The 25577-nt window shown below is 40.0% G+C and overlaps 2 protein-coding genes across 3 annotated transcripts in view; both read left to right on the forward strand.

The window, feature by feature from the left end:
• Positions 1 to 25577, forward strand: part of SECISBP2 (SECIS binding protein 2) — a 1593758-nt gene that overhangs the window by 416267 nt on the left and 1151914 nt on the right. The gene's annotated exons all lie outside the window — the stretch shown is intronic.
• Positions 1 to 25577, forward strand: part of LOC122795888 (diphthine methyltransferase-like) — a 153863-nt gene that overhangs the window by 11099 nt on the left and 117187 nt on the right. For both annotated transcript variants that reach the window (XM_044064314.1, XM_044064312.1), the window contains exon 2: positions 18231 to 18373. In XM_044064314.1, coding sequence (XP_043920249.1) covers positions 18231 to 18373 — 143 coding nt within the window. The remainder of the gene's footprint in view (positions 1 to 18230; positions 18374 to 25577) is intronic.

Consider the following 25577-nt stretch of genomic DNA (forward strand, 5'->3'; position numbering starts at 1 on the left):
GAAGTTGCTACAAGTGCTAGGGAGAATGTTGGAAAACATGAGATGGGAGGTGGAGTCTATTATATCAAAGAGTTTCCGGTTTAGTAAAATTTTCTATTTCTATGAAAAAGTTAAGTAGGCTTGCAGTTTCATTAGGTTTGTTAGGGGAAGGGATTTGGTGAAGAGGGGTTCCCTGGAGATATTTGTTGAGTGCCAGAATTTTTTCGGGTTGGAATATGGATTGCTCAGATTTTTGATAACTTGTTTTTGTCTAGTAGGAGCTGCTTTTTTGTTTGGTTGTGAAGCTGTTTGTATAAGTTTAGGTGGAAAGTTGAGGAGTTTTTTTTTCTTTTTCCATGCTGTCCAGGCACTTTCTTTCTTGTTCATAAGTGATCGAGTTGCCTGGTTTAGCCATGGTGCACAATTACATTTTAGTCTAATTTTTCTACTGGGAGCCAGGGTGTTAGAGTTTCTAGGAATAAATTGTTGAAGCTTTGGACAGCCTCATTAAGGGGTAATGTGTGTAGGAATGACCAGTTTACAGTGGACAGTAATTTGTTTAGGGTGACAGGGTTGTAGTTTTTAAGGTTATGAGACTCTCTGTATTGGTGGCTCTTAAGATTGGGAGAGTATCTTACTACTGAGGTAGGGAGGTGGTCACTAAGGGAGGTAAGTAGGGTGGAAGGGTTATGATAGCACTGGAGGTTGGATACCAATATCCAGTTGATAACCGAGACGTTCTGGGAATTTTTTTGTTGGTGCATGGGTGAGGTGATCAGCTGGGCAAAACCATAAAGGTTCATAGAGTAGCTAGGGTATACGGTATTAACAAGGTTCCAGTCAATATTCATATCCCCAAGGACGATGGTTTCATAGGAAATGGATATAGAAATCCAAGAAAGAAACTGCTCGTATGGGAATGTTTTTACCTGGGGTATGTAGATTGTTGCAATGACAAGTTTTTTGTGTTGATTTATGTTAGAGGTTGCTATAAGTATTTCAGCAGGGCAGAAATCGGGGATAGCTATTGAGAGGGGGGAGAGAGAGAGAGATGGTTAGAGTAGAATATAGCTGCTACTCCACCCTTTTTTTTTCTTCTATCCAATCGAACAATATTATAACCAGGGGGGAGAATTTTGCAGTTTGTAATACGAGGTTTTAGCCATGTTTTAGAGAGAGCAAGTGTATCTGTTATACTGAGAAATCCAGGCATGAATGAGGGTACTTTTATTGACAATGCTTTGTATATTCATTAAAAAAAATTTTTTTGGAGGCTTGTGGTTGTAATGAGTTATTTGTGAGGTAGTTGGCACAGGGGGTGCTGTATAAGTATGGTTAGAGTGCTGTTGACAAGGGCTTGGGTTGAGGTGAATATCACCAGATAGGAGTAGTGTTGTGCTTTGAAGTATTTGTATGAAGAAATGTATACAAAGGAACGGTTTTGTTTTGATGAGAGGATAGGCGTTTGGTATGTACAGCACTTTGAACTTGTGACGTGATGTAGTGGTATGGTTAAAGGGGGGGCAATTTTATTTATTTATTTATTTATTTATTTATTTACATTTGGTGACCGGGAGTGTCCAACTGGAAGTAGGTCCATTTTCAGCGGAGGCCCAGGGAGAAAAGCTCCACAGTTAAAATAAACAAAGTAGTTGCATTGGATTACATAGCGATTAACAATTTAACATAGCAATAACTTACAACATATTTACAGGTGAAGAATATAGTACATCATTAGACAACTAGAATGTTTATCTGTGAAGTACATAACGGACATTAACAAATGTTACAATAAAAAGTTCCTGCTGTATAATAAGTACTAGGCTTATGAGCATCTGAGCTTGCTATAATCAAGGTAGTTAGTGGAGTGGAAAGAAAGGTAGTGGTTGGATGGGGTGGGTGATATTAGAGTGGGAGTTAAAGGGCATAGCCAGCATGTTTTTAGGTGCTCTTTTAGTAAAGTTTTGAAGTGGGTGCATGATGGTATGGAGGTAATTGTGGGTGGGAGGGAGTTCCATAATTTGGCTATGGTGCAAGAGAATAGTGCTTCACCAGCAGAGTTATTGGCTTTAGTAATCTGCAAGTGATTTTTGTTGCTGGATCTTAGTGGTCTGGTGGTGCGATAGTGTTGGAGTAGATTCTGGAGGGATGGGACCTTTAGTGGATGGTTTACTAGTTTGTGGGCAAATGAGAGTTGATACCATTGAAGGAGGTGAGGGAGTTCAAGCCAGCCCAGTTCAGCATGTGAGAGACCGTGGTGACTACAGTAGGATGCCCCTGTGGCAAATTTGGCGATTTTTGTTGTAGCAGGTCTCTAGCTTGTTTAGATCACATTGCCTTAGGTTGGTATATATTGGAGAGGCATAAAGTAGGGTTGACATAAGGTGGGAATTTGCTATTGAAATCTTTGCTGCTTTGGTGAGAAGTTGCTTATTTCTGTATAACTCTCCTAGTTTTTTGTGAACTTTTTTATGGTCATGGATATGTGAATGTCAAATTTTAGTTTTATTTCCATTACTAGCAATTTGGTGTTTTCAGTTGGGTATATAGTAGTGTTGTCTTTTGCTGTGATAGTGAGTTATATTGAGTATGTTTGGTGGGTTGGAAGATGAGTAGTTTAGTTTTGTTTGGGTTGAGTATTAATTGGGCATCGGATAACCAAGTTTCAACAGAGGAAAAGGCTTCCTGTGTGACTTTTTGCAGTGTGGGTAGGGGTGTAGTTATTTGTATGGTATGTAGTGGGGTAAGAGAGTGTGGGAGATGGGGTGGTAAGCTGGTGATGAGTATGGTTAGTGGTTAGAGCTGAGAAAAAGAATTAGAAGTAGGAGGGAGAGAAACAGAGTCTTGAAAGGTATAGCCATGATTTAGTTTAATCTCAGAAATAATTAAAGGGCAACAGTTTACTTAAGGTTAGTAGAAGAAGTCAGGGAATTAACTTAATGGGTTTTCTAAAGTGAATGACTGATATGTGGGAAGAGACTAAACAAATATAGTACAACAATTGAGAAACTGGAAGCTCTTTTTATGGATAGTGATAGTAAGAAACAAGCAGTGAAAATGTTTTTTTCGTCCCTTTAGTTTTGTTTATAGGTCAGGCATATTTTTATCAACTAGTGGAGAAGTTATGGACAGTTTAGTAAAGAACTGAATGAATTTTATTTGGGAGAGGAAGGAGGCAAATGTTCAGGGGGATAAGTAGTTCTCCCAAGGACAGTGTGATTTAGGATCAAGGGACTGGGGGATATTTTAGAGTTATGCAGTTGAGACTCTCTTTTACATAACAAAAGCGTAAGGTTTTAATTCAAAATGGAAAGAGATCATGAAGCAAAGAGCGAGTCAAAGCTGTAGAGTGTATGTTAGAAATAAATTTATTTTACATTTGTTGACCGGGCTGGTCCAACTGGGTATATGTCCATTTTTAGTGGAGGCCCGGGGAGAAAAGCTCCACAGACGGTAATATTTACAAAAACACAGGTACAATTCAAAGTTTTGTCAATCATTACATTTCATTGCATATAATGTATTAATCAGGAAGAAATAAAAATAATCATACTACATACCAGCTATGGATATTCATACATAATATGTTCATTTACACTATTATACTCTAAAGTCACACACATTATTGTTAGTAGATAAGTAAACAAGCTTAAACAGGTAGGAAGATTAGTGTCTAGGGGCAAGGTAGGAAGTTAGTCTGGGTTAGCACAGGGGCATGACCAATGTGATTTTAAGGTAAGGTTTCAGTTTTCTTTTAAATAGGGTAACTGAGGATAGGGGGGGGTTAAATCAACGTGTGAATGGAGAAAGATTTTGCTAATAGAGCTGTCTCTAAGTAGGAGTACAAAAAATAGGTGAGAGAAGTTGGGACTGTACTGGAGAAAACTGGCAAAGGAACCAACGTATTGGGAAGACGTAACTAGGGAGAGCAAATAATAAGAGCTGAATGAGGCCAAGCAGAAGTCTGGACTTCAGGTTATACTGCCTTCCCAAACAGGGCTTTGTATCGAAGTATAGGCCAAGTGAAAAACGATAGGGAAGTCCTGAGTGAAATATCTGCTCCGGTAGAGTTGAATCCAGAATGGATCAAGAGGAGCACTAAATGTTGACTCTAGAATGGAAACTGCTGTTTAAAAAAAAAAATAGTAGGGCATGTAAAATATCACTTTTCTAACCTCCCCTGATTATTTTATAGTTGAAGATTAGGAAGAGAGACTGGATAAGCAGTTTTACAAGGCAACAAATGGGGGAGGACATGTATGGCTTCCAAATATGCAACAAAGCCCAGAAGTGTTAGGAGTTGTGCTTGGAAGTGTTTGCATAGGTATTTTTATACTTTAAAAGCAAATTTCAGATACCTTTTTTCCACATCACACTTCCAATATTTCCTAACTACCTGAAGAAAATGTAACTGGGAACATGTTTCTTGGAAGTGTAACATGTTGGCCAATTTTTTTTTTTAAATTTCTTAAAGAGTACTCTGCCAAAAATATTGGAGAAGCAAATGTTTATATCTAAGGAAATTGAGCTGGGATATGGGATCTGAATTACCCAAACATAGTAGTGCCTTGAGTTTAATTCTGTTGCCTGCCTCAAAATGAATTTCTAGAAAATGGAAATCAAAATGTATAAACTGTCAAGTACTGAATGTTATATTCGAGAACTAGAAGTGATCTATAGACAAGGAAAGGGAGTAATTTAGATAGAAATTGAATTTGCGGGAACAATGCATGCAGAATAATGTTCTGGAGGAGGAGTGCGGTTTAAGGGAAGGTAGTAATTGAGCAATTTATGTAATGTTGGACGGAATAACTTTTCTAATAAAGAAAACAAATGTGATCTATGTTTGTAAACAAAAAAACATTAATATGTTTTTTTATATCTCGTAATGTAAGTGTGACTGTCTTAAAACACCTTTATTAAATTATCTGCTCACAAGGATCCAGTGAACTTCAGTTACTTGAAAAAGCACTTGTATGTGTGAAAGATTTTACTTTGTATTTTTAAAATGAAGTCATTCTGAAGTCCATTATGTCATTGTGAGGCATTTGTATCTTGCTTCTGAATTATTTCTCTGACTCAGGAGTCCCATTCAGCTGCAAGTTTGCTGCTTAATTACCATTGCTGGAGACTATGTAAGTTCATACATGCAATTGATACAAAGTGCTGCATCTAAAATTCTAAAGTAATGACATGAATTAAATAATGTTAAATAGCAAAAAAAAAAAAAAAAAAAGAGTAAACACACATGATTAGCCATTGCTTGGTATCTTCCACAAGCATTATTTTGTTTCATGACTATACCTCCTAGGAAGATTGTATGTGGGTTACTAACCATAGCAGCTGAAGCTGGAAAGATCGCAGCAGCATACATGCCGTCCACCATGCCCATCTAGTGCTCCTGTTGATCCCATTTCTAGCTCTTAGTGTTAAGGTTTGTTAGTACTATGCTTTGAACTCTTCACTAGAAAGCCAAGCATGGTGTTGAGTAATGGCTATTAGTATTCGTGCACCAGTGTGACTCAGATTATTCTTGCTGAAAGAGAAGCTTCCAAAGTGACAAAAATGGAAATGTGGGATTTTTATCTCCTGCTGCTGCTAAGAATGCCAAATGCTTTACTATTTATTTTTCCTTTCTTTTGTGACAGTGCATCACACTATTTCACACTGGCTTCAGGGAAATTAAGGAAAATGTGCCCATATAGTATCTGTAAGTGTAAGGCTATTTTTCTTAAGACCCATCTACCTATTTATTAATGCTGTAAAACTTCACTAGATGTCTTGATCATTTCAGGAACATTTCCATTGTAGACATTTCTTGGAAGGCTGTTTTGCTGAGCACCGTCTTGTATCTGCACTGCAGGAACATTCTTTTGTAATACTTTTTGCATGGCATTTTAGCTTGGGTTTTCTTGGACTGCTGCTACTGCTGACTTTGTCCCACTGAGTGCCTGCTTCAGCAGTCCGCTTCTAGACTACTACAGATGGGCAAGTGCTCTCCTATACATAGTCACTGTGGTTTACTGAACTTCCTGTCTCTTTTCTCTGATCTGCTTTGAAACATGGTTTCAGTTGACATTGCTATTCAGTCATAATATTTAGTGAACGGAGCTATAGGAAACAAAATATGATGGTAGGTTTTCATACTTTTTTTCCTTGTAATAATTTATTTATTTATTTTATTTATTTTACATTTGTTAACCGGGCTAGTCTAACTGGATATATTTCCATTTTCAGTAGAGGCCCGGGGAGAAAAGCTCCACATAGAGATAAACACAGTTACATAGTATACAAAAAATAAGCTGTGGTAAAAAGGAGAAGGAGGAGGGAATATGCAGGAACACATCATAGGATTCAATATTAACATAACATAATAGGATTCATCATTCACACACAAAAAAAATAAAAACTTATTTCACATTATTTTATAGGAAGGTTATAAAAGGAGAGTAAAAGAGAAAAGAGAAATATTCAAAATGAAAAGAGTGAGTAGATCAGAACAATCTATTACTTTTAGTAAAAAGAATTGCACCTAAAGGAGGAGAAGGATATTAGAGAGCTAGCACTTATAAAGTGATGGTAGTAAAGCTTGTAGAAGAAAAGAAGGAAGAAGGAGATGGAGAGGGAGGAGAGGGATTATTGGGAGATCTAGTCAGGGTTACAACAGGGACATAACCATTGATTTTAAGGTAAGTTCTGAGTTTTGTTTGAACAGGACAGGAGTTGGAATAGAAGTAAGTTCAGTAGGAAGTTGATTCCAGTGTTTACCAATGGCGTTAGAGAAAAGGGAGTCACCAGCAAGGTTGTTGGATTTAGTTAAAGTTACTAGTAGTTTACTGGAGGAACGAAGTGAGTTTAGGTTAGAGTAGGGGTCAGAAGTTTGGAAAGTGCAGGAGTGTTATTAGGTTGATAGAAAGCTCTTTGGACAAAGGAAAGTTGGGAAAGAAGCAACATATTTTCTAATTCTAGCCAGTGAAGTTGCTGAAGGTTCAGACAGTGGTGAGTTCTAAATTGATTGCCAGTCACAAATCTAGCAATACTATTATATGTGTTAGCCAATTTTGAGAGATTGTTTTTCTTCAGGTTAGTGTAAATTGGTGAGGCATAGAGAAGAGTTGAAATAAGGTGAGAGTGGGCAAGAGTATCTTTGGCTGGGTTAAGAATGTTCTAATTCTGTAGAGGGAGCCCAGTTTTCTGTTTACAGTTTTAATGGTATTATTGATGTGACAATCATAGGTAAGGTTGTTGTCAATCATGACTCCTAGCAGTTTGGTAGTGGAGTCAGCTGATATGAGGGTGCCATTAATAGATGAGATAGAGAAATCTAAAGTGGGGGACCTAGTAGTAGGTTTAAAGAGGAGGATTTTTGTTTTTTTAGCATTTAAAAGTAGGCAGCGTTTTAAGAACCATGCTTCTACTGTGTGGAATACATTTTGAGTAATAGTTTGTAGCTCTGGAATGTTTTTAGCTGAGCAAATAAGAGTGGAGTCATCAGCATATTGTATGCATGTAGCTTGTGGAATAGCTGCTTGTAGGTCATTTATAAAAAGGGAGAAAAGGAGAGGTCCAAGAATAGAGCCTTGTGGGACACCAAGAGAAATTAGAAGGAGAGGAGAGAGTTTATCCCAGAGGACTGCCTGTTTCCTGTTAGTGAGATAGGAAGTAAACCAAAGGATAGCCTTTGGTTCTAAGGCAAGAGATTCTAGGATTTTTATGAGGAGGGGGTGGTTAACCATGTCAAAGGCTTTGGACAGGTCAATAAAGAGTGCAGAAGAAAGAATATTATTATTGCGGTTTGTGTTTATGAAGTCAGTAAAGGAAAGAAGAGCAGTGGTAGTACTGTGAAAAGGCCTGAAGCCGTGTTGACAGGGAGTTAGAATGTTATTTTTAGTTAAGTAGTTCATTAGTTGGTAGTGAACACATTTTTCCATGATTTTTGCTAGGGAGACAAGAGTGCTATAGGCCTGTAATTAGAGTATTCATTGAGTTACCTCCTTTATGTAGGGTATAATGTGTGAGATTTTCCAGATGTCAGGTATGGTACCTTCATTAATAGTTCTATAAATAAGGATGGATATGGGATAGGCTATAACCTTAGCTGCTTTTTGGAGGTATTCAGATGGAAGTTGGTCAGCTGATGGGGTACATGGTTTAAGTTTTTGGATGCATTTTTGGATGAAGGTGGTGGAGATAGGTTGTAGAGTGAAGGTAGGTTGAATAGAGGCTGCTTGAGCAGGGATGCTAGAATTGTCAAAGGAAAGGTGAGAGGCCAGAGAATTGATAGTATTAGTGTAGAAGGAGTTGAAAGCATTGGCAGTTTCATGGGAAGAATTTTTTTCGGAGCCAGAGGGAGAGGGAGTGGTAGTTTGTCCGGGGTGAAGAAGTCTATTCAAGGTTGACCAGAATTTTTGGGGATTATTATGATTAACTTGTTGGAGGTTACTATAGTAGTTTTTTTTGTCCGAAACAATAGCTTTTTTAGTACTATTTCTTAAGTGTCTGAAGGTCTGTTGATCAGAGGGAGATTTACTAGTTCTCCATTTTATCCAGGATTTGTTTCTGAGTAACATTTTGTGCCTTGTTTCCTTAGATAGCCAGGGGGCGGGTTTAGTTTTGACTCTGATAGTTCTTTTGGTGCATGATTATCTAGGATTGATAGGAATGTGGTGTTAAAATATTGAACAGCTTCTTCTAGAGGAAGAATTTTTAGAGGTTTCCAGTTACAGGCATTTAGTTCAGTGTTAAATAGGATGGGGTTAAAATTTTTATTACTACGAGAGGTTCTGATGGTAGGGGCATTAGTAGCAATATTTTTCTTTCTTATGATATAGGTTAAGTTGTGGTCGCTAATGTCATCTGGCAAAGTGCCGGTTTGATATTGTAGCTGTGGTTTATTAACAAGAATCCAATCTAGTATACTTTCTTTGTTAGGTTTATTAATTCTAGTGGAGGTATGAGTAAAGCCATGGAGATTAATATGAGAGACTGGGTTATTAGTATTAACTGATGACCAGTCAAGGTTGAAGTCTCCAAGTATTACAGTTTCTTGTGGGTAGGTGGATGATGCCCAGCTAAGGAGATTTTCTATAACTATGGAGTTATTTCCAGGAGGTAGATAAGTACCGATAATATATATGGCTTTATTTGGGTTCAGTTGTAGCTTTGATATAAGGAGTTCAGTTTTGGTGTTCTCTAGGGGAGCATAGGGTACTAAGGATATATTTAGTTCAGTCTTAAATATGAGTGCAACTCCCCCTCCTTTGCGAGTATTGCGGTCTTGTCTTATAATGTTATAACCTGGTGGAATGATTTCTGTATCCCTAGTGAGGGGTTTTAACCAAGTTTCAGTTAAACATAAGATGTCGAAAGAGTAATATTCAAGAAGAGAGTGGAGATGGGTGACTTTGTTGTTAACACTTCTGATATTAAGGTGTCCTATGAGTAAGGAATGAGCATTAAAGGTTGGTAAATGAAGGGAAGAATTTGAGATAATAGGTGTGGCTTCAGAGGAAATAGTAGAGGGTCCTGGGTTAGGATGTATATCGCCATCTACCAGGGTAGAGGGGTTGTAGTTTAAGTGTGGCTTACAAGTAATCAACATTAAATATTTTAGTTTCCTTAACATGAGATTATTAGATTTAATATGGGATAGTCTGTGATATTTGGCTAAGAGGTAGGAAGAGGTAGAAGTAATGTTTGAATGTGTGAACTTTGGGGTTATTAAATTAGATGCAGTTTGTTTGGAAGAGGTTTTAAGGTCATAATTATATTTTATTTCATAAGAGGTTAGGAGATAGGGTAGTGTGAGTACTAGGGAAAAAATGAACAGGGGTAATAGCTTGGCTGGGTTCTGTTTTATTATAGGGGCCAAGGATGGTGTTTTGTTGGTTTTAAAAGACATGGTGAGGAGTGGAGAAAAGGAACTCAGAGTAAAGGTTGGACTAAGACTAAAGTGTAAGTTTGAGAAACTTGGTGGGAAGAGCCACAGTATTAGCTTAGGAGTAGGAGTGAGGGGGGGATGAAAAGGAAATGGAATGGTAGTAATTAGTGGGTGGAGATTTACAATTTGAGGTTGGTGTTATGGATAGGTGGGATTGCTTAGGGGGAGTGGTAAGTGAGGTATAAGGGTGAGGGTGCGTGGGGTTGGTGGGATAAGGGGGTAGGGAGGGGAGCGAAGCGGGGCAGAAACAAACAGATGTTCTTCATTCCACATTGCTGCAGTCCTAACTATTGGGTAGTCCGCTGTCCAGTCGGCCCGAATACCAAAGTATATGGCTGACGTCGGTCAGGGCGCATTAGACTGACGTCAGTACGTCAGGGTACTAATGCGCATGACCGACGTCATATCCTCAGTCTTTTTTGCCGCATGGTCCGATGCAGAAGCAGTTTTGCGAGTGCAGGTTGGCGTTCTGAAATTTTCTGAAGTCGGAGTTTCAGACCGAATCAAAGTTGGCTAAGTACCCGTTAGGAACATTTTGTTTTTCTTGCCTCAGTATTTAACCGGATGTCAGAAAAGTGAATAACTGTATTTCTTGTGGGAAACAGATACCTCATAGGGATTACCATACCTTGTGTATACCTTGTTTAGGGCCTGAGCACGACGTTGTTGGATGCCGCTCTTGTGCTAGATTTAACAGACGCACTATTAAGAGAAGGTTAGACTGTGCCAGGTTAGTGTTTGGGAAGCGTTGTAATTATAAATGCCGTCCGGATGCTCCGCCTGCTTCGTCCAAAAAGCGCAAGGACAAAACAGCGAAGCCTAGGGTTGATGAACCGGCAGTCCCGGATGTCGGTTCTTTAGAAGGCTCAGTAGAGCCAGAGGTTTTGCCAGGAGTTTCTTTGGAGTCTCAGGCAGAGACTTTACTGTTACAGGATGTGCCTTCTCAGGAGGTAGGCCAGGCTGAGGGGGCTTCTCAGGTAACTGTTCTTCCCTCTCTTCCCAAGGTAGTTAGAGCCTCGCCTTCTGTTTCCAAAACTTCTTTGAGAGGTAGGCCAAGTTTAGCTTCAGTGGGGGCTTCTCCTAGCACTTCAGGTTCTGTGCCTAAGAAACATATGCTTAAAATGGCAGAAGATTTGATTACTATGATTAGAGGTTCTATGCCCCTCCTGATAAGAGGCCTAGGGTGGAACCTGAGTTTGAGAGTTTTGAACAGTGTTCAGAGGCTTCTGAGTCTTCTGGAAGACTTGCAGGAGTATCCTCCTTATTCTGATTCTGATGTGGATGATTCCACTCCTACAGCTTCTCCTCCTGAGGATTTCTCATTTTCAGAGACTCTGCATTCCATGAGGGAGCACTTTAAATGGGAAGGCCAAGATTACTCTGATTCCAGGAAAAGGCTTAGGGAATTCTTGTTTTACCCCAGCATAGGCCCTTAGCTATACCTCCTGTGTTGAATGTGGTGGAAGATGTTTTGCAGAGGCTTCCCTGAACCCTGATTCTTTGCCTCCTGCTCCTGTTAAACCTGATAGGTACTATAGGGTGCCTGAAGCTCATAAGTATCTTTTAAGAGTCCTAGGGCAGACCCGAAACTGTTTCTCGGGACCTAAAGGTGTTAAGGCCTCTGCTGTTAAAACCCTGTTCCCACTGTTAATGAGGCAAGGGCTTTGGATAGATGGGGAAAGAAAGTGTATACTTCTTCCACTTTAGCCATGAGGCGTTGAATTGTCAGTTTCACATGCTAAAATATCAAAATTATCTCCTTTCACAATTGAAATCTAAGGTGGATGCTTTGGCGGAAGGTATTGAGTGTAAAGAGTTGCTGGATTTAGTTCATGTGTCTGAACAAGTGGGTAAGCATTCTTTGCAATGTGGTTTTGCTGCTGTACAGGCCTCCTCGAGGGTGGCTGCCACTAGTTCTGTTCTTCGCAGGCATGCCTGGTTGAGGGATCAGAATTTAGCTGAGCATGTTAAGACAAGGATTTTGGATGCTCCTTTACAGTCTGATGTGTTGTTTGGTTCGCCTGTGGAAGCAGTTTTAAAGAAAATGGAGGACAAAGCTAAGTCTATGCAAACTGTTAAAGATTTTTGCAGGTGCAGCCACCGTTTAGTAGAAATTGGCCTACTAAGGGATGGACATATCCTGCTTATGATTCCCAGTCTAGGGGTAGGTCTAGACGTGGTAGGGGCAGAGCTCAAGGTTCTTTTAAGCCTAGAACAGGGAGTTCACCTGCTCAGACTTCTGGTGAGGGCAGGGGTCAGTCCTTTCGTAAACAGACCCAATGACCTGCCTTTTCAGCTGCCAGTAGATTCTCGCCTGGCAGCTCCTTTGGGAGGAAGACTGTCTCTTTTCAAAGAAAATTGGGATTTAATTACTCAAGACAGATGGGTGTTGGATATCCTTCACCACGGTTACAGGTTTTATTTCCATACATTACCCCCTTTCAAAGGCATGCCAGACGTTCCTCCTCCACAAAGGAAAGAGGCTCACAAGCAAATTTCTCTGTTACTCCAAATAGGAGCCATTCAGCCAGTCCCTGTATCAGAAAGGGGCCTAGGATTTTATTCTCGCCTGTTCCTAGTACCAAAGAAGGGGAACACGTGGAGACCAATTTTGGATTTATCTATCCTCAACACTTATCTGGACATTCCCAAGTTCAAGATGCTGACGTTACAACAGCTTTTACCTCTGCTGGGCAAAGATCACTGGATGGTAACTTTAGATCTCAAGGAAGCTTACCTTCATGTGCCTATAAGACTAAGTTGCAGGAAGTATCTGCGGTTTCGAGCTGGAAATTCTCATTATCAGTTCTCTGCATTGCCCTTTGGCTTATCTACTGCCCAGAGTATTCACAAAGGTTCTGGCTCCAGTGATAGCTTACTTCAGGCTAAAAGGAATTCAAATCTATCCTTACTTGGACGACTGCCTGATTCTGGCTCAAGAAAAGGAAGACCTTCTACAGCATCTGGAATATGTTATAGCAGTGCTAAGATGCCTAGGGTATTCTGTGAACGAAATAAAGTCCAGTCTAGTACCCTCTCAAGACATATGCTTTCTGGGTGTGAGACTGAGTACAGCAGCCCAGATGGCCTTTTTAACCCCGGACAAACAAGAGTCTATCCCTTTACTTCCATCAACTATCTCATCAGTCCGTGCTGACTGCAAGGACAGTCCTTCAAGCATTAGGGTTCATGGCATCTTGTATTCTGCTGCTTCCCAATGCCAAACTGCATATGAGGAAGCTGCAATGGTATCTCAAAAATGTATGGACACAGCACTGCCAGGATTTGGACACTGTCATTCAAATAATACCTTGCCTTCAAAAAGAATTTTTGTGGTGGGCTCAGGAATGTCACCTAAACAAGGGACTCTCTGTGACCCGGCCAGAGCCGAGTCAGATTTTAACGACAGATGCCTCGGACATTGCTTGAGGAGCTCATCTAAATGGAAAGTGGATACAAGACAAGTGGCCTGCCAGACTACAGCATCTACATATCAACATGAAGGAGATGTTAGCAGTCCAGTTTGCATTAATGGCTTTCAAGGAGTTACTTCTTCCAGGGCAGGTGTTGATTCTAACACAACACAACTGTCATGTGGTACATCAACAAACAAGGGGGAACACATTCTTATCCTCTATGCAGGCAAGCAATGATTTTATGGGAGACTGCGCTCAGCTTGCAACTAACTCTTCTGGCAAGGTTTCTGCCGGGAGCACAGAACTCCTTAGCAGATGTGTTAAGCAGACAAATCATGGATCCCCACGAGTGGAAACTGGATCTTCATGTATTTCAGAAATTGACAGTGTCATGGGGAACTCCAGACATAGATCTGTTCGCTTCTCCACTAAACCACCAGCTGCCAAAGTTTTGCACAAAGGGGTTTCATCACACAGCTTGGAAAGTGGATGCTCTGTCTTTCAGTTGGAAAAATCTTCATGTGTATGCCTTTCCACCTCTGCCTCTTCTTCCAAAGGTGCTCTTAAAGGTCAGACAAGACAAGCCAAGGATGATTTTAATAGCTCCAGATTGGCCTCGGCAACACTGGTACCCACTACTAAGGAGTCTGGTAAGGAAGCCTCCATGGCCTTTACCTTTGATTCCACATCTGTTATCTCAGAAGGACTGTCGTCTGCTCAATGTCAAGCTTCACTCTCTTCATCTAACAGCCTGGCATATTCTGTGTTGAAACACAGCAGGTCTCAACTTCCTCAACAAGTTTTAAATGTGATTATGGAAGCTAGAAGACCTAGTACCAGGAAAGTGTACGCAGAAAAATGGAAGAGATTTTTATTTTGGAGTACAGCAAAGAATTTGGAGATTTCTGAGCCTAATTTGAGTGTGGCTCTTCAATATCTTACTGAGTTATTGGACAAAGGTTTGTCCTTCTCTTCCATTAAGATTCATGCTGCAGCAATTTCAGCTCACTATGATTGTGACCCACCATTGTTTTCGCATCCTTTGTTCAAGCAGTTTCTTAGAGGGGCAAAGAATATAAGACCCCCGTAGAGCTCCTACTCCTGCTTGGGATCTCAATTTTGTGTTGGAAAACTTACTCTACAACCTTTTGAGCCTGCGGCTACTGCTGAATTGAAATACTTGTCATGGAAGACTGCTTTTCTGTTGGCTATTACTTCTGCAAGAAGGGTGTCTGAGTTGCAGGCCCTTATGGCAGTAGAGCCCTTTTTGATTTTCCATAAGGATAGGGTATCATTACGTACTAATCCTTCCTTTATGCCTAAGGTGGTTTCTAGTGTGGCTTTAAACCAAACTATTCATTTGCCTACTTTTTATGCAGACCCCAAAATAAAGGGGAAAAGATTTTGCACACTTTAGATGTACACAGGCAATTGCGTTATTATTTAAGCAGGACTAAGGATTTTAGGCAGTCTCAGCAGTTGTTTGTTTCTTTTGCTTTGAGTTCAGGGCAAGCCTGTGTCAAAACAAACTATTTCTAGGTGGATTGGGTTTTGCATTGCATTTTGTTATTCCCATCATGGCAAGGAAATTCCAGCTGGGATTAGGCCTCATTCCACTAGGGCTACTGCCACTTCAACAGCATTTCTAAGGGGTGGCAACTAAGGATATTTTGGAGGCAGCTACTTGGAGTTCAGTGCATACTTTCTCTAAGCATTATCACCTTCCTCTCTACTCTAAGTCTAGGGCTGGTTTTGCCACAGCTATTTTGCAAGGCATGTTGTCAGCTCCTGCTTCTTTATGATTTGCCAGCCTCCTTACCTCTGCTTTGGGATTCTACCCAATAGTTAGGACTGCAGCAATGTGGAATGAAGAACATAGTACAGTTTGTACCTACCATAAATGTAGATGTTCGAGGATCCACATTGCTGCAGTCCAATTTACCCTCCCTCCTTCCCCTCTGTGTTTAGGGGTGGTTGTGTAGGTGAGGTTATATGCTGATAATTTTGTATATATTGTACATATTTTTGGTGCAGGTATATTGGGCCTTGTCTTTTTAGGGTCTTCTGACATCTGGGGCAAGAAAAGACTGAGGATATGACGTCGGTCATGCGCATTAGTACCCTGACGTACTGACGTCAGTCTAATGCGCCCTGACCGACGTCAGCCATATACTTTGGTATTCGGGCCGACTGGACAGCGGACTACCCAATAGTTAGGACTGCAGCAATGTGGATCCTCGAACATCTACATTTATGGTAGGTACAAAACTGTACTTTTCAGGTGAAAGCAATCAGTGAAGAGCAGATCGTACAGGTGAGTTAACCAAGGGATATGTGAAAGCTAGATGGCAAAAGTTAGGAGTGAGTAGATGCTAGAAGTAGTAGGGAAAGCAGATAAAGGTGGAGGGGTATAAAGGGACTAACAGAGGGTAAGATAAAGAGACTTTACTGGGGAGGAATTACTTCCAGAGGGGAATATCTATAAGAGAAGGGCGCCACCTAGAGGCAACAGCAGGTACTGGAACCGTGGCTGCTTACAGGGCTTACTGCATACAGTAAGAGGCAAGGTTGCTGGGGATACTAATAGAGACCTTTGGTCAGTTGGTTGGAAGAAGCAATGTGTGGCTGCTGGCTGACCTGGCTACGGGTTGTACAGTTAAAGGCTAACAACAGTTATTTACAAATTGCAGGAATTGTAGGACATACTTTCTTCTAACTTTCCAGGAGAGAGCTCCCAAAAGAGGGTTGGCGTCGTTCCTTACAGTAGTATAGGAGGCAGCAGTCTTAGTTAGGTTATTAGATCCCGGACCTAGTAGTGGTCAGGAGGTGAAAATAGCTGGGAAAAAGAGGGGAGAAGGAGAAGATTTAAATATAGGGCAAAACAAAACCTTAATAACACTCTATCATGAATACAGTAATCACCCTTCTAGGAATACATACAAATCCAGGCTCAATTCCTAGAGGAGAAAAAATCAGGCAACAGCATACAAAAGCTAGCTTATTATCAAATCCTACTCCCACCATCTAGTTCAGAAACTTCATATCTCCATGTACTAACTAACAAGTTTAGCTAAGTATTTCATGGCATACAGAACAGGACAATGGAAGTCTCCAAAAATAGAAACTTAAATCTACAAGTTAGCACGCAGTAGCAATAAACTGAGCAAACATACAATGCTAAATTAACCAATTAAATCAGAGCAAACCAATCTGTAAAATAGTTCACCTTAAACTAAAAAATGCAGTATGTGCTTACAGCAGAGCAGAGGAGGTGTAGTTTGAAAGTCACTGGTGATGAGTATAAACAGCCAAGTGTGCAGGATATTGCCAGGGGCCACAGAGAGCATTTCTCATCTGAATGTGAATTTAACAAGTCTGCTAGATAGCTGCTGCTAATAGCAGTGAAACCCCTGATTTTAAAAACTCCTTCAAGCTAGACCTCCTTTAGAGTTGTAGATCTTTGGGAATGGAAAGTGCATATTAGAGTTGCATTTTCCTTTCCTCGAAGCATGTGGCACACGCAACTCTGCTCTAGTACTTTCAAACATTAACTACGTGGTATTGTTTTGTGAGAGGCACACAGTGCAATAGGATGCTGTCTGTGCCTTTGTTTGATTGCATGAATGTTATAGAATTTTGAGTAAGCCCAAAGTGCATTTTAACATCTAAGGGAGCCTTGAAGAACATCTGATTTTTGGGGAAGACCACTGTAACAGAATGAAAATGTTTGATTTTCTGTTTATTAACTTAACTGTCCAGCTCATTTAGAGGCCTGGGGAACAATAACTGTTTGCATTAAGAGAATGCAACAAAGTAGAATATATGTTATGTTTGAGATTTAAAGTTAACAAGCAATATATAACAAAGGCCCAGATGCTTTAAAAAATAACTTTGTGTCACACTACCTGACTGTAGAGAAACGGTGACTGGGCATGTGTACAGTTGCATTGGAAAAACATGCAGTGAATGGTAACACTATGAATGATAACATTATTCTATACTGAAGTTGAAAGTGAAGTGTACAGATGGTCTTTTTTTTTAAATTCAAGCTTAAATACCTGATTTTCAGTAGGTAAAAAGTTGCACAGCAGAGAGCCCCTGTAGTGACTTCTAGATTTCAGTAGGTATCCTATCCTTTTGAAAGTAGGCGTGGCGTGCAGTTTGAAAGTAGGCGTGGCGTGCAGTTTGAAAGTAGGCGTGGCGTGCAGTTTGAAAGTAGGCGTGGCGTGCAGTTTGAAAGTAGGCGTGGCGTGGTAGGCGTGGCGTGCAGTTTGCTGATGTGCATCATTAAAGAATTTGAAAGGGTTTATAGGATGAAAGTGAGTAAAGCAGAAATGAAGCTGTACTGACAAGCCTGTTTATGAATGGAAGCCAGTATAATACTGGCAGGTTTACGGTGAATTGACTTGGCAGTGTGGGCAAGGCAAGTTGTGCTGCCTTGTTATATTTATATTCATGTTTTTTTAGATCCACAGCTGACAAACTACTGTAAGTTCCAGTGGATATACTAAGGTTGGCTCCACAACACTAATAGCATTGCATTCTAGCAGTTCTGTGGCATTAACTAGCGAGTTGGAGACGTGGAAGAGGTGAGTGGAGTGACAGGTCTTTTTAGCAATGTCTCTAAACACTTAGTGTTCACCCTTTCAACTTACACAGCGCTGTGGCACAGGCACCCACCCACACATGGCCACACCCTTACAGTCAAGCAGATACACACACAGTTCCAATTATGCCCCTAACACTGGTGTATACAGTCGCACATAGGCATATGCACATGAGTGCGCACATGCTCACACTTATATTTTCGCAATTGTAGCTGTATTTCCATCCTTTTGGGCAATGTAGAATAAACTACTGGTTTACTTTTGTTCTTTTGTTTTACTTTATACTAGGTTGGAGAGGATGGTACAGAGACTGATAGCCCACACACTCGTGTGGGGCGTGTCTACCTGTATCACTTCAGTCATGATCAAATATTTACACCACTAACGGAAATCCAGAGGATCGAATCAGCAGCAGTACTGGATATGAAATGGTAATATAGACATTGGACTTGCTATGCTTTTCTGTTTTTTATGATGGACTGCTACTTTGTTTACTTGTGTGCCTATCAAATGTTTGTCAGTCTTTGCAAAAAACAATAAAATAATGGCTGTAGCTATTTGAGTTTAATTTGTTTTTCACTGACTGAACCTGGACTCTGATCCAAGTTACTTTGTTTATCTGAGATTGTGTTTTTTAGATCATATGTATTTTAGTGTGATTCCTATCTGACTTTGGGTGTAGATACGCTCATTTTTCCTTGCTTAGTATTGCAGATTTTTTAAGAAAATGAATAAAAAAATAACTGGGTAGTTGTTTTCCACTTAAATTAGAATGTGGGAGAATTAAGATTCTGAATAGGGAGCCCACTGAATCAACGGGATATCTTTTGTGACTTGTGATATCTCTACTTGGATTATTTTATGGTTTTGTTTTGTTTTGTTTGTGCTTTTGTTTACCAGGACAGTCTGTCTGGGTTTGAGAAACATTTTCAGCAGATGCCCGGGGAGAAAAATCTCAAGATATTACATAGTATTACGTGTAATCAAAAATAAAGTATACAACCAAAAATGTGCGTAATAAGATCATTTGCTTTGGTTGCTATTAATTTATGAGCAGTTGTTTCACCATATATTTAAAGCCATCCCACAATGCATTTAATCTGTTCAGCCAGTTTTGAGATGCAAAGCTTCATCAGTGAAAAAAAGCATATTTAAGATATGTAGTCTAGACAAATCTACATTTTAAGCTGAGTTAACCAAGAGAAGATTTATTGCTAAAGTCTTGTTTTTTTTTTTCATTTTTTATCTCTGAGACCATACTGGTGTGTTAAGTACTATTGTCATTGTATAAAATGAACCGATGTTATGGCACTTGTCAGTCAGCGTGCATAGTTATGTTCCTATGTTTCTTTTTTCTATTAATTCTTCAATTTGTCATGAACAAAGCATTTTCTATGTAGTTATACTCCTCACATGTTGAAGCTTTTAATATTTCTTGATGGAAATCCAAATAAAGGTATTGGGGAGGATTAAGTACATAAGTATTTAGTAAGTCATCAACAGATCTTGGTTAATACTGATACAAGAAAGCTTTATACAGGGCTACATAGAGCTAAGACAGTATCACATAATAGTGTTTTTGAGCAGTAGGGCAGAGCTTGTGTATGTAGAGCAAATGAAGGAGAAGGGCTGAGCTGCTAGAGGTTTGTATGTAGTGCTAAAATGGAGGTCAACCAGGTGAGAACAGGTGCACAGCCAGTTAGCAGTTGGGTGATTTTTAGGTGTTCTTTGAAATACCGACATTTTGTATTGTTTCTAATCTGTAGGGAGGAAGGTTCCATCACTTACTACCTTTATTAGCATGGAGGTAGTTACCAGCATTGTTGTTGGATTTGCATGTTATAAGTAGCAATTTGTCTCAAAACGTAAAGCTCTTTGAAGAGAGTAGGGTTGAACAGTGTTGCTTAAAGCACATCACTGTGGCTTATAAATAAGGTTATGAATAGCAACCAGTTGGGAAAAGTGGCAAGACAGCTGAGCACCAAGTGATACAGTGATGTTTCTGGGGGGATGATTGTTGGCAAATTTGGCTGCTTTTATTGTAATGTTGTTCAAGCTTGGAAAAGAATGTATTTTGAAGATTGACTAGAATGGGGATGCATTTAGGAGGGATGGTAGGAAGGTAGGTATTAGTTTCATGTTTTCTGGTTGTTTTTTTTGTTAAGCAGGCTTTGACACGTCTGTGTGTCTGTCTGTGTAATTCATACATTCCAACGCCTTGGATCAACTTATCCACACCCCCACCAGGGGCAGCAATATCCTAGCCCTGGTCATTACCAACATGGGCAACCAGTGTTCACACCACAGGTCACTTCTTCGTTGGTCAGATCCGACCACAAGCAAATCACCCTAGACATCCACATCCCGCCCCCACCCCCAGTTAGGAGAAACCACTGTAAAACAATTTCTCCAAAGTCAACTTCACGCTTCTTAAGACAGAAGTGGCAAACTTCACAACACTCATGCAGACAGACACTAGAAGTAAGACTGCTGAATCCTACACAAATGTACTTTATAAGCACTTAAATGAATGCATGGATCGTGCTATCCTTAACAGAATGAAGATGATATCCTCCAACAAAAGGAAGCTAATCTGGTGGTCTCCTGCCATAAACAAACTCTACAACAGAAGAAAGAAACTGTTGCAAAAAAAGAGTAAAATTCCATGACTGGAGGAACTCCCTGGTCAGCCTCAGTAAGAAGCTGAGATCCCTCATAAAATCCTCCAAAGCTAGTTATGAAAACAAAATTGCCACTGATTCTAAAAGACAACCACAAAGCATTCTATGGCTATGTCAGTCTCAATGGCAACACTCAGATCTGCTCTGAGTTACAGCACAATGGCACTAAACATACAGAACCAACTGATATTGCCAATATCCTGGCCGGCAGGTTCAGTGCTAACTTTAGCCCCCCTCCCCTCTTGCCCCCCTAAAGGGCCCATCTCTATACCGGAAGAATGCAAAGTTCCTGTAATCACGGCTGCACAGGTAAAAACCAAACTCTCCAAAGCCAAGAACACAGCGTCCATGGGACCTGACAATATCCCAGGCTGTATTCTACATGAACTACAGAATGAACTGGCACCCCACCTAAGCACCATGTTCAATCATAGCCTCACCTCAGGCTTTGTGCCCACTGAATGGCACACAGTGACAGTTATGTCACTCCACAAAGGGAAGCCACCATGGACCCCGGGAACTACCACCCCATTAGCCTAACGAGACTGGTCTGCAAGGCTATGGAACGTATCATCATAGAATTTATAAACAAAGACATTGGTAATCTCCAAACTCTGGACCCCACCCAGTTCGGGGTTGTGAAAGGCAGATCATGTCTCCTTAACCTGATAGACTTCTTTAAAGCAGTCACCAAAGCTGTAGACAAGGACAAGGTAGTTCACACAGCCTATTTAGATCTTGCCAAGGCTTTTGACACCATCCCCCACTCTGGAATTATAGATAAACTCACTAAACTAGGTATAAATCCCTATGTCACAAGATGGATTGCCAACTGGCTCACTGACGGAACCCACACTGTGAAAGTAGCAGACTCTAAATCCAACTTCAGACCAGTGACAAATGGGAGTACCACAGGGTTCAGTCCTGGGTCCTGTCCTGTCCTGTTTGGTATCCACTTTTCTGAAGTACAGGCTAACAAAGAAGGTTTTTGACTAATGAAGGTCACAGATGACTGCAAACTAAGAGTCCTAATCAAAACTCCTAATTATGTGGACATCCTACAAAAGGGCCTGACTGAGACAGATGCCTGGTGTCAAAGCCATGGCCTCAAGCTCAATGCCAAAAAGTGCAGTGTCATCACCTTTGGTAAAAACTCTGTACCCATGAGCTACCACATAGGCGGTAGTCTACTTAACACCGAAAGTGTGATAAGAGACCTTGGGACACAGGTGGACAGTAGTCTCTCTTTTGATAATCACATCGCCACAGTAGTCAGGAAATCCTTCTACGTGACACACCTCATCACAAAAGGTTTCTCATCCAGGAAAAAAGAGGTCATTGTTCCACTCTACCCATCACTCATTAGACCCAGTATAGAGTACAACGGCCCTTTCGGTATGTACATCACAAGACATCTACAACTGGAAAGGCCACAGAAATACCTCACAAAGAGGGTTACTGGCCTCAAACAGATGCCCTTCGCAGACCATCTCAAAAAAACTCCATCTTTACTCCGTCGCATATCGCCTACTCAGAGGCGATCTCTGCCTAACATACAAAGCTATGTCAAATCCAGAGCTGTTGGACATGCTCCACTTAAAGAAATCCCAATCCCTCCTAGCTACGTGCTCTAGGGACCTAAACCTTGTCACCACAATAAACAGAACATGCCGGAGGGATAGATTCCTGTCCCAGAGACTTCCCCCTACTCTGGAACAAACTACCTATCTATATCAAACAAAGCTCCTCATTAGCACTCTTCAAGAAAAATCTTGATTGGATGGAAAATAGGAAATTCACCCCGGGGATCACATCTGTGCTCTGCTCGACAGGGTCACAAGAAAATAATTTTCTTGGGTGGCGAAAGCCAGGGTACCTTTTTGGTTAGGCTTATATAGGCCCTAGAGCCAATAGCCTAGTACCTGCCTACGAACGTATGTATGTAATTTTTTATATATATATATATATATATATATATATATATATATATATATATATATATATATATATATATATATATATATATATATGTGTGTGTATATATATATATATATATATATATATATATATATATATATATATATATATATATATATATATATATATATATATATATATATATATATATATATGTATGTATAAAATGTATAGTAAAGCTAGTATTTTGATGAGTTTTCTTTTCAGCTTGAAATGTGCTGGCCAAATTTTGTTTATCATAAATGACATCTAGGAGTTTTACAGAATTTAGCTTTCTGTTATTGGCAGGGTAAATGTAAAAAGTTTGATTTTCTGAGAATAGTTTGAGGTGAACATAATTAGTTTGATATAGTAGCATTTATGAATTGTTCAGCCATGCCTCAATAGCGGAGAAGGATGTTTGTGTACATTGTTGAAATTTAGCAAAATTATATTGAGCTGATCAGCATATTGAACTATATTGGCATGCTTGATGGTAGTATAGTGATCATTTATGAAGACATTGAAAAGAAGCTTATCGGCTCATTTACTTTTTAAATTTGTTTTGCCTGTGAGTAATTTTCCGGTACATGGTATGGCTTATAGATTGTTACTGCATTTCTCTACAGAGCTTCTTGTGACTTAATGTATTCTTTAAGTGACATTTGTATCACAAGGAAAGTGACATTTTAAAATAGAATGTTATGCTCTTCACATAGGACAGCTCCCTACAGTCCATTGTCACCGCTGGGAGTATTCTTCCAATGTGTCACACTGCCCCCATGCCAGTGCAGCTGCCACAGCTCTTGTGTATTACTAACTCTCCATTTGGTGGCTGCTTGCGGAGAAGAATGGAGAATCGTTAGCCATTGACTCGTATCTGAATAGTCTCTTGCATTTGAACGCATATGTACATGCGCTCACACATTAATGCACACAAACGTATGCTTTCATTCATTCACTGAAGTATACAGATCAGTTCATCAAGTGAGAAAATAAAAATACACCTGTTTGATTTTGCAGTGAAGATCCACTCTTCCTTCATGAAGTATAAGATAAGGAGAATTGGCAAAAAGGGACTGTTGCTCTGTAGTACTCCTTGCAGAGGTAATGACCAGTGACCTGAAATGATGATTTGCTAGATCTGAAATTTTAACTGTGGTGAGCTAATTAGTTCAGGTGGAGGCAGTCAGCTTTTTTAGACAAAGTATAAATCCCATGGATGAATAAGATCATCAATCGTTTAATGTGAGCTTTTTTACCAAAACGATTTGCAGACTTTTGAGAGACCAGTGACAGTATAAGAAATTCTGTATGGAATTCTGAAGAGCTGTAATATGTAATCAGGAAATCAAAAAGTTAGCAAATCCAGTGAAAGACCTGAAAGCTTCACCAGAATAAAAACAAACTTGCCTTTTGAAAACCCAAATAAACGAAAAAACAAAGCAGTTAAGCACATTTTAACCCTCAATACAGACTTTTTCAAAACTGCTATTACAATGACTGTAGTATGCCCTTCAATCGATGATGGGTGGGACATAAATAAAAACTAAAGACCGTAGGATAATTCCGAGGACTGGATGCTGTGGAAGGTTAGATTCTCCTGGTATTCTTCAGAGAAGAAAAGTGTAGGAATTTGTCCATGTATGTTTGCATTTGATAGTTTCTGCCTTCTGAGTGGATATAAGAATGGAAACTACTCTGCCTTTTTTGAGAAGGCAGGCTGATTTGGCTGTCTCTGGAACTGAAGATATACCATCTGTTTCAGGGAGTGGAAGAATATGGATGAGACTTGCCAAATGGGTGAGGTAGTGTCTTTAAAAGATACAGTAATAGAAGTCTGTGTAGTAGTTAAGTGGGTACAGTGCCTGAAACCAGATCATTAATGCGAATGACTCGCTTTATGGAGTTTGGCTTATTAAACAAACCTCATCATTGCAGAAGATGGAGAGAGGCATAGAAACTGTCTTTTGACATTTGGAGCATCGTTTCCATAATACTCCATCCAAGTCCAAACAGAATAAATTGGTACCCTATTTTCTGTTATGGTCAGATAGGCAAGGAAATTGGAGTTCTGTCCAGAAGGAATATTTTTTTAGTTGTGTAACTCTGAGTAAGACTGCTGTCTGCCAGGGAGTTGACCTTCCATATTTGCTACTGTTAGAAAACTGTTTGAATTTGCTGTCTGGTGCCAAACTCCTGCGACTCCACAGCAAGAAGGTTAGGAATGTCTTTCTCCCTGTTTCTTGATATAGCTCTATTACCATGTTACCTGAATGCATAGCTGTAACCTTGTGCAGTATCTCCTCCTCATAATCAACCCCCATTTTCTTCATGGGGGGTCAGGGTGTTAGCAACTGTCACCATCTCTGTCAGTTCTCTGCCACTCTCTTTCCTTCTTTGACAGCCATGCCTGATTCTCGCAGGGCTTCTCTCTCACAATCCATCTGCTTCTTTGCTGGATACCCTTGTTTCCTCTTGCCTTCTTCCTGTCTGTCTTGTATCTTTTTCAACAAATTGTCTTCTGCTTTTCAGCATGTCCCTAAACCATCGTAATGTATTCTTTTTGACATTCTCTGCAATTGGGCTTCTGCTCTTAAGTACTCATTTCTTAGTCTATTCACAGTGTGCATCCTACCACCCATCTTAAACACTTTATCTTCATCACCACTAGCTTCCTCAACTATTCTGTTTTAATGCCCAGGTTTCTCTAGCACACCGTAGTACCTGTTGCACCACTATTTTGTACCATGTGAAGCAGCTAATGATGAAAAGTCGTCCATGTGAGATGTACAGTTTATTTTGCTTGGTCAAATACCCCTTTTTGGCAGAGACCCAGGGAAAAAAAGCTCTAACATATTGTCCAAAGAAAACTGCAAAAAATGCAGGGTCTGTAAAAACTAGTAATCCAAAAATGCCTGCACTCAATGGATACCCATACAGTGACAAATAGTCCCACAATAAAAATGTGTTCATTTAATATGCAAAGATCAAAATA

The sequence above is a fragment of the Protopterus annectens genome, chromosome 2.part2, assembly GCF_019279795.1.
Source record: "Protopterus annectens isolate FY-2018-M chromosome 2.part2, PAN1.0, whole genome shotgun sequence".
NCBI lineage: Eukaryota > Metazoa > Chordata > Ceratodontiformes > Protopteridae > Protopterus > Protopterus annectens.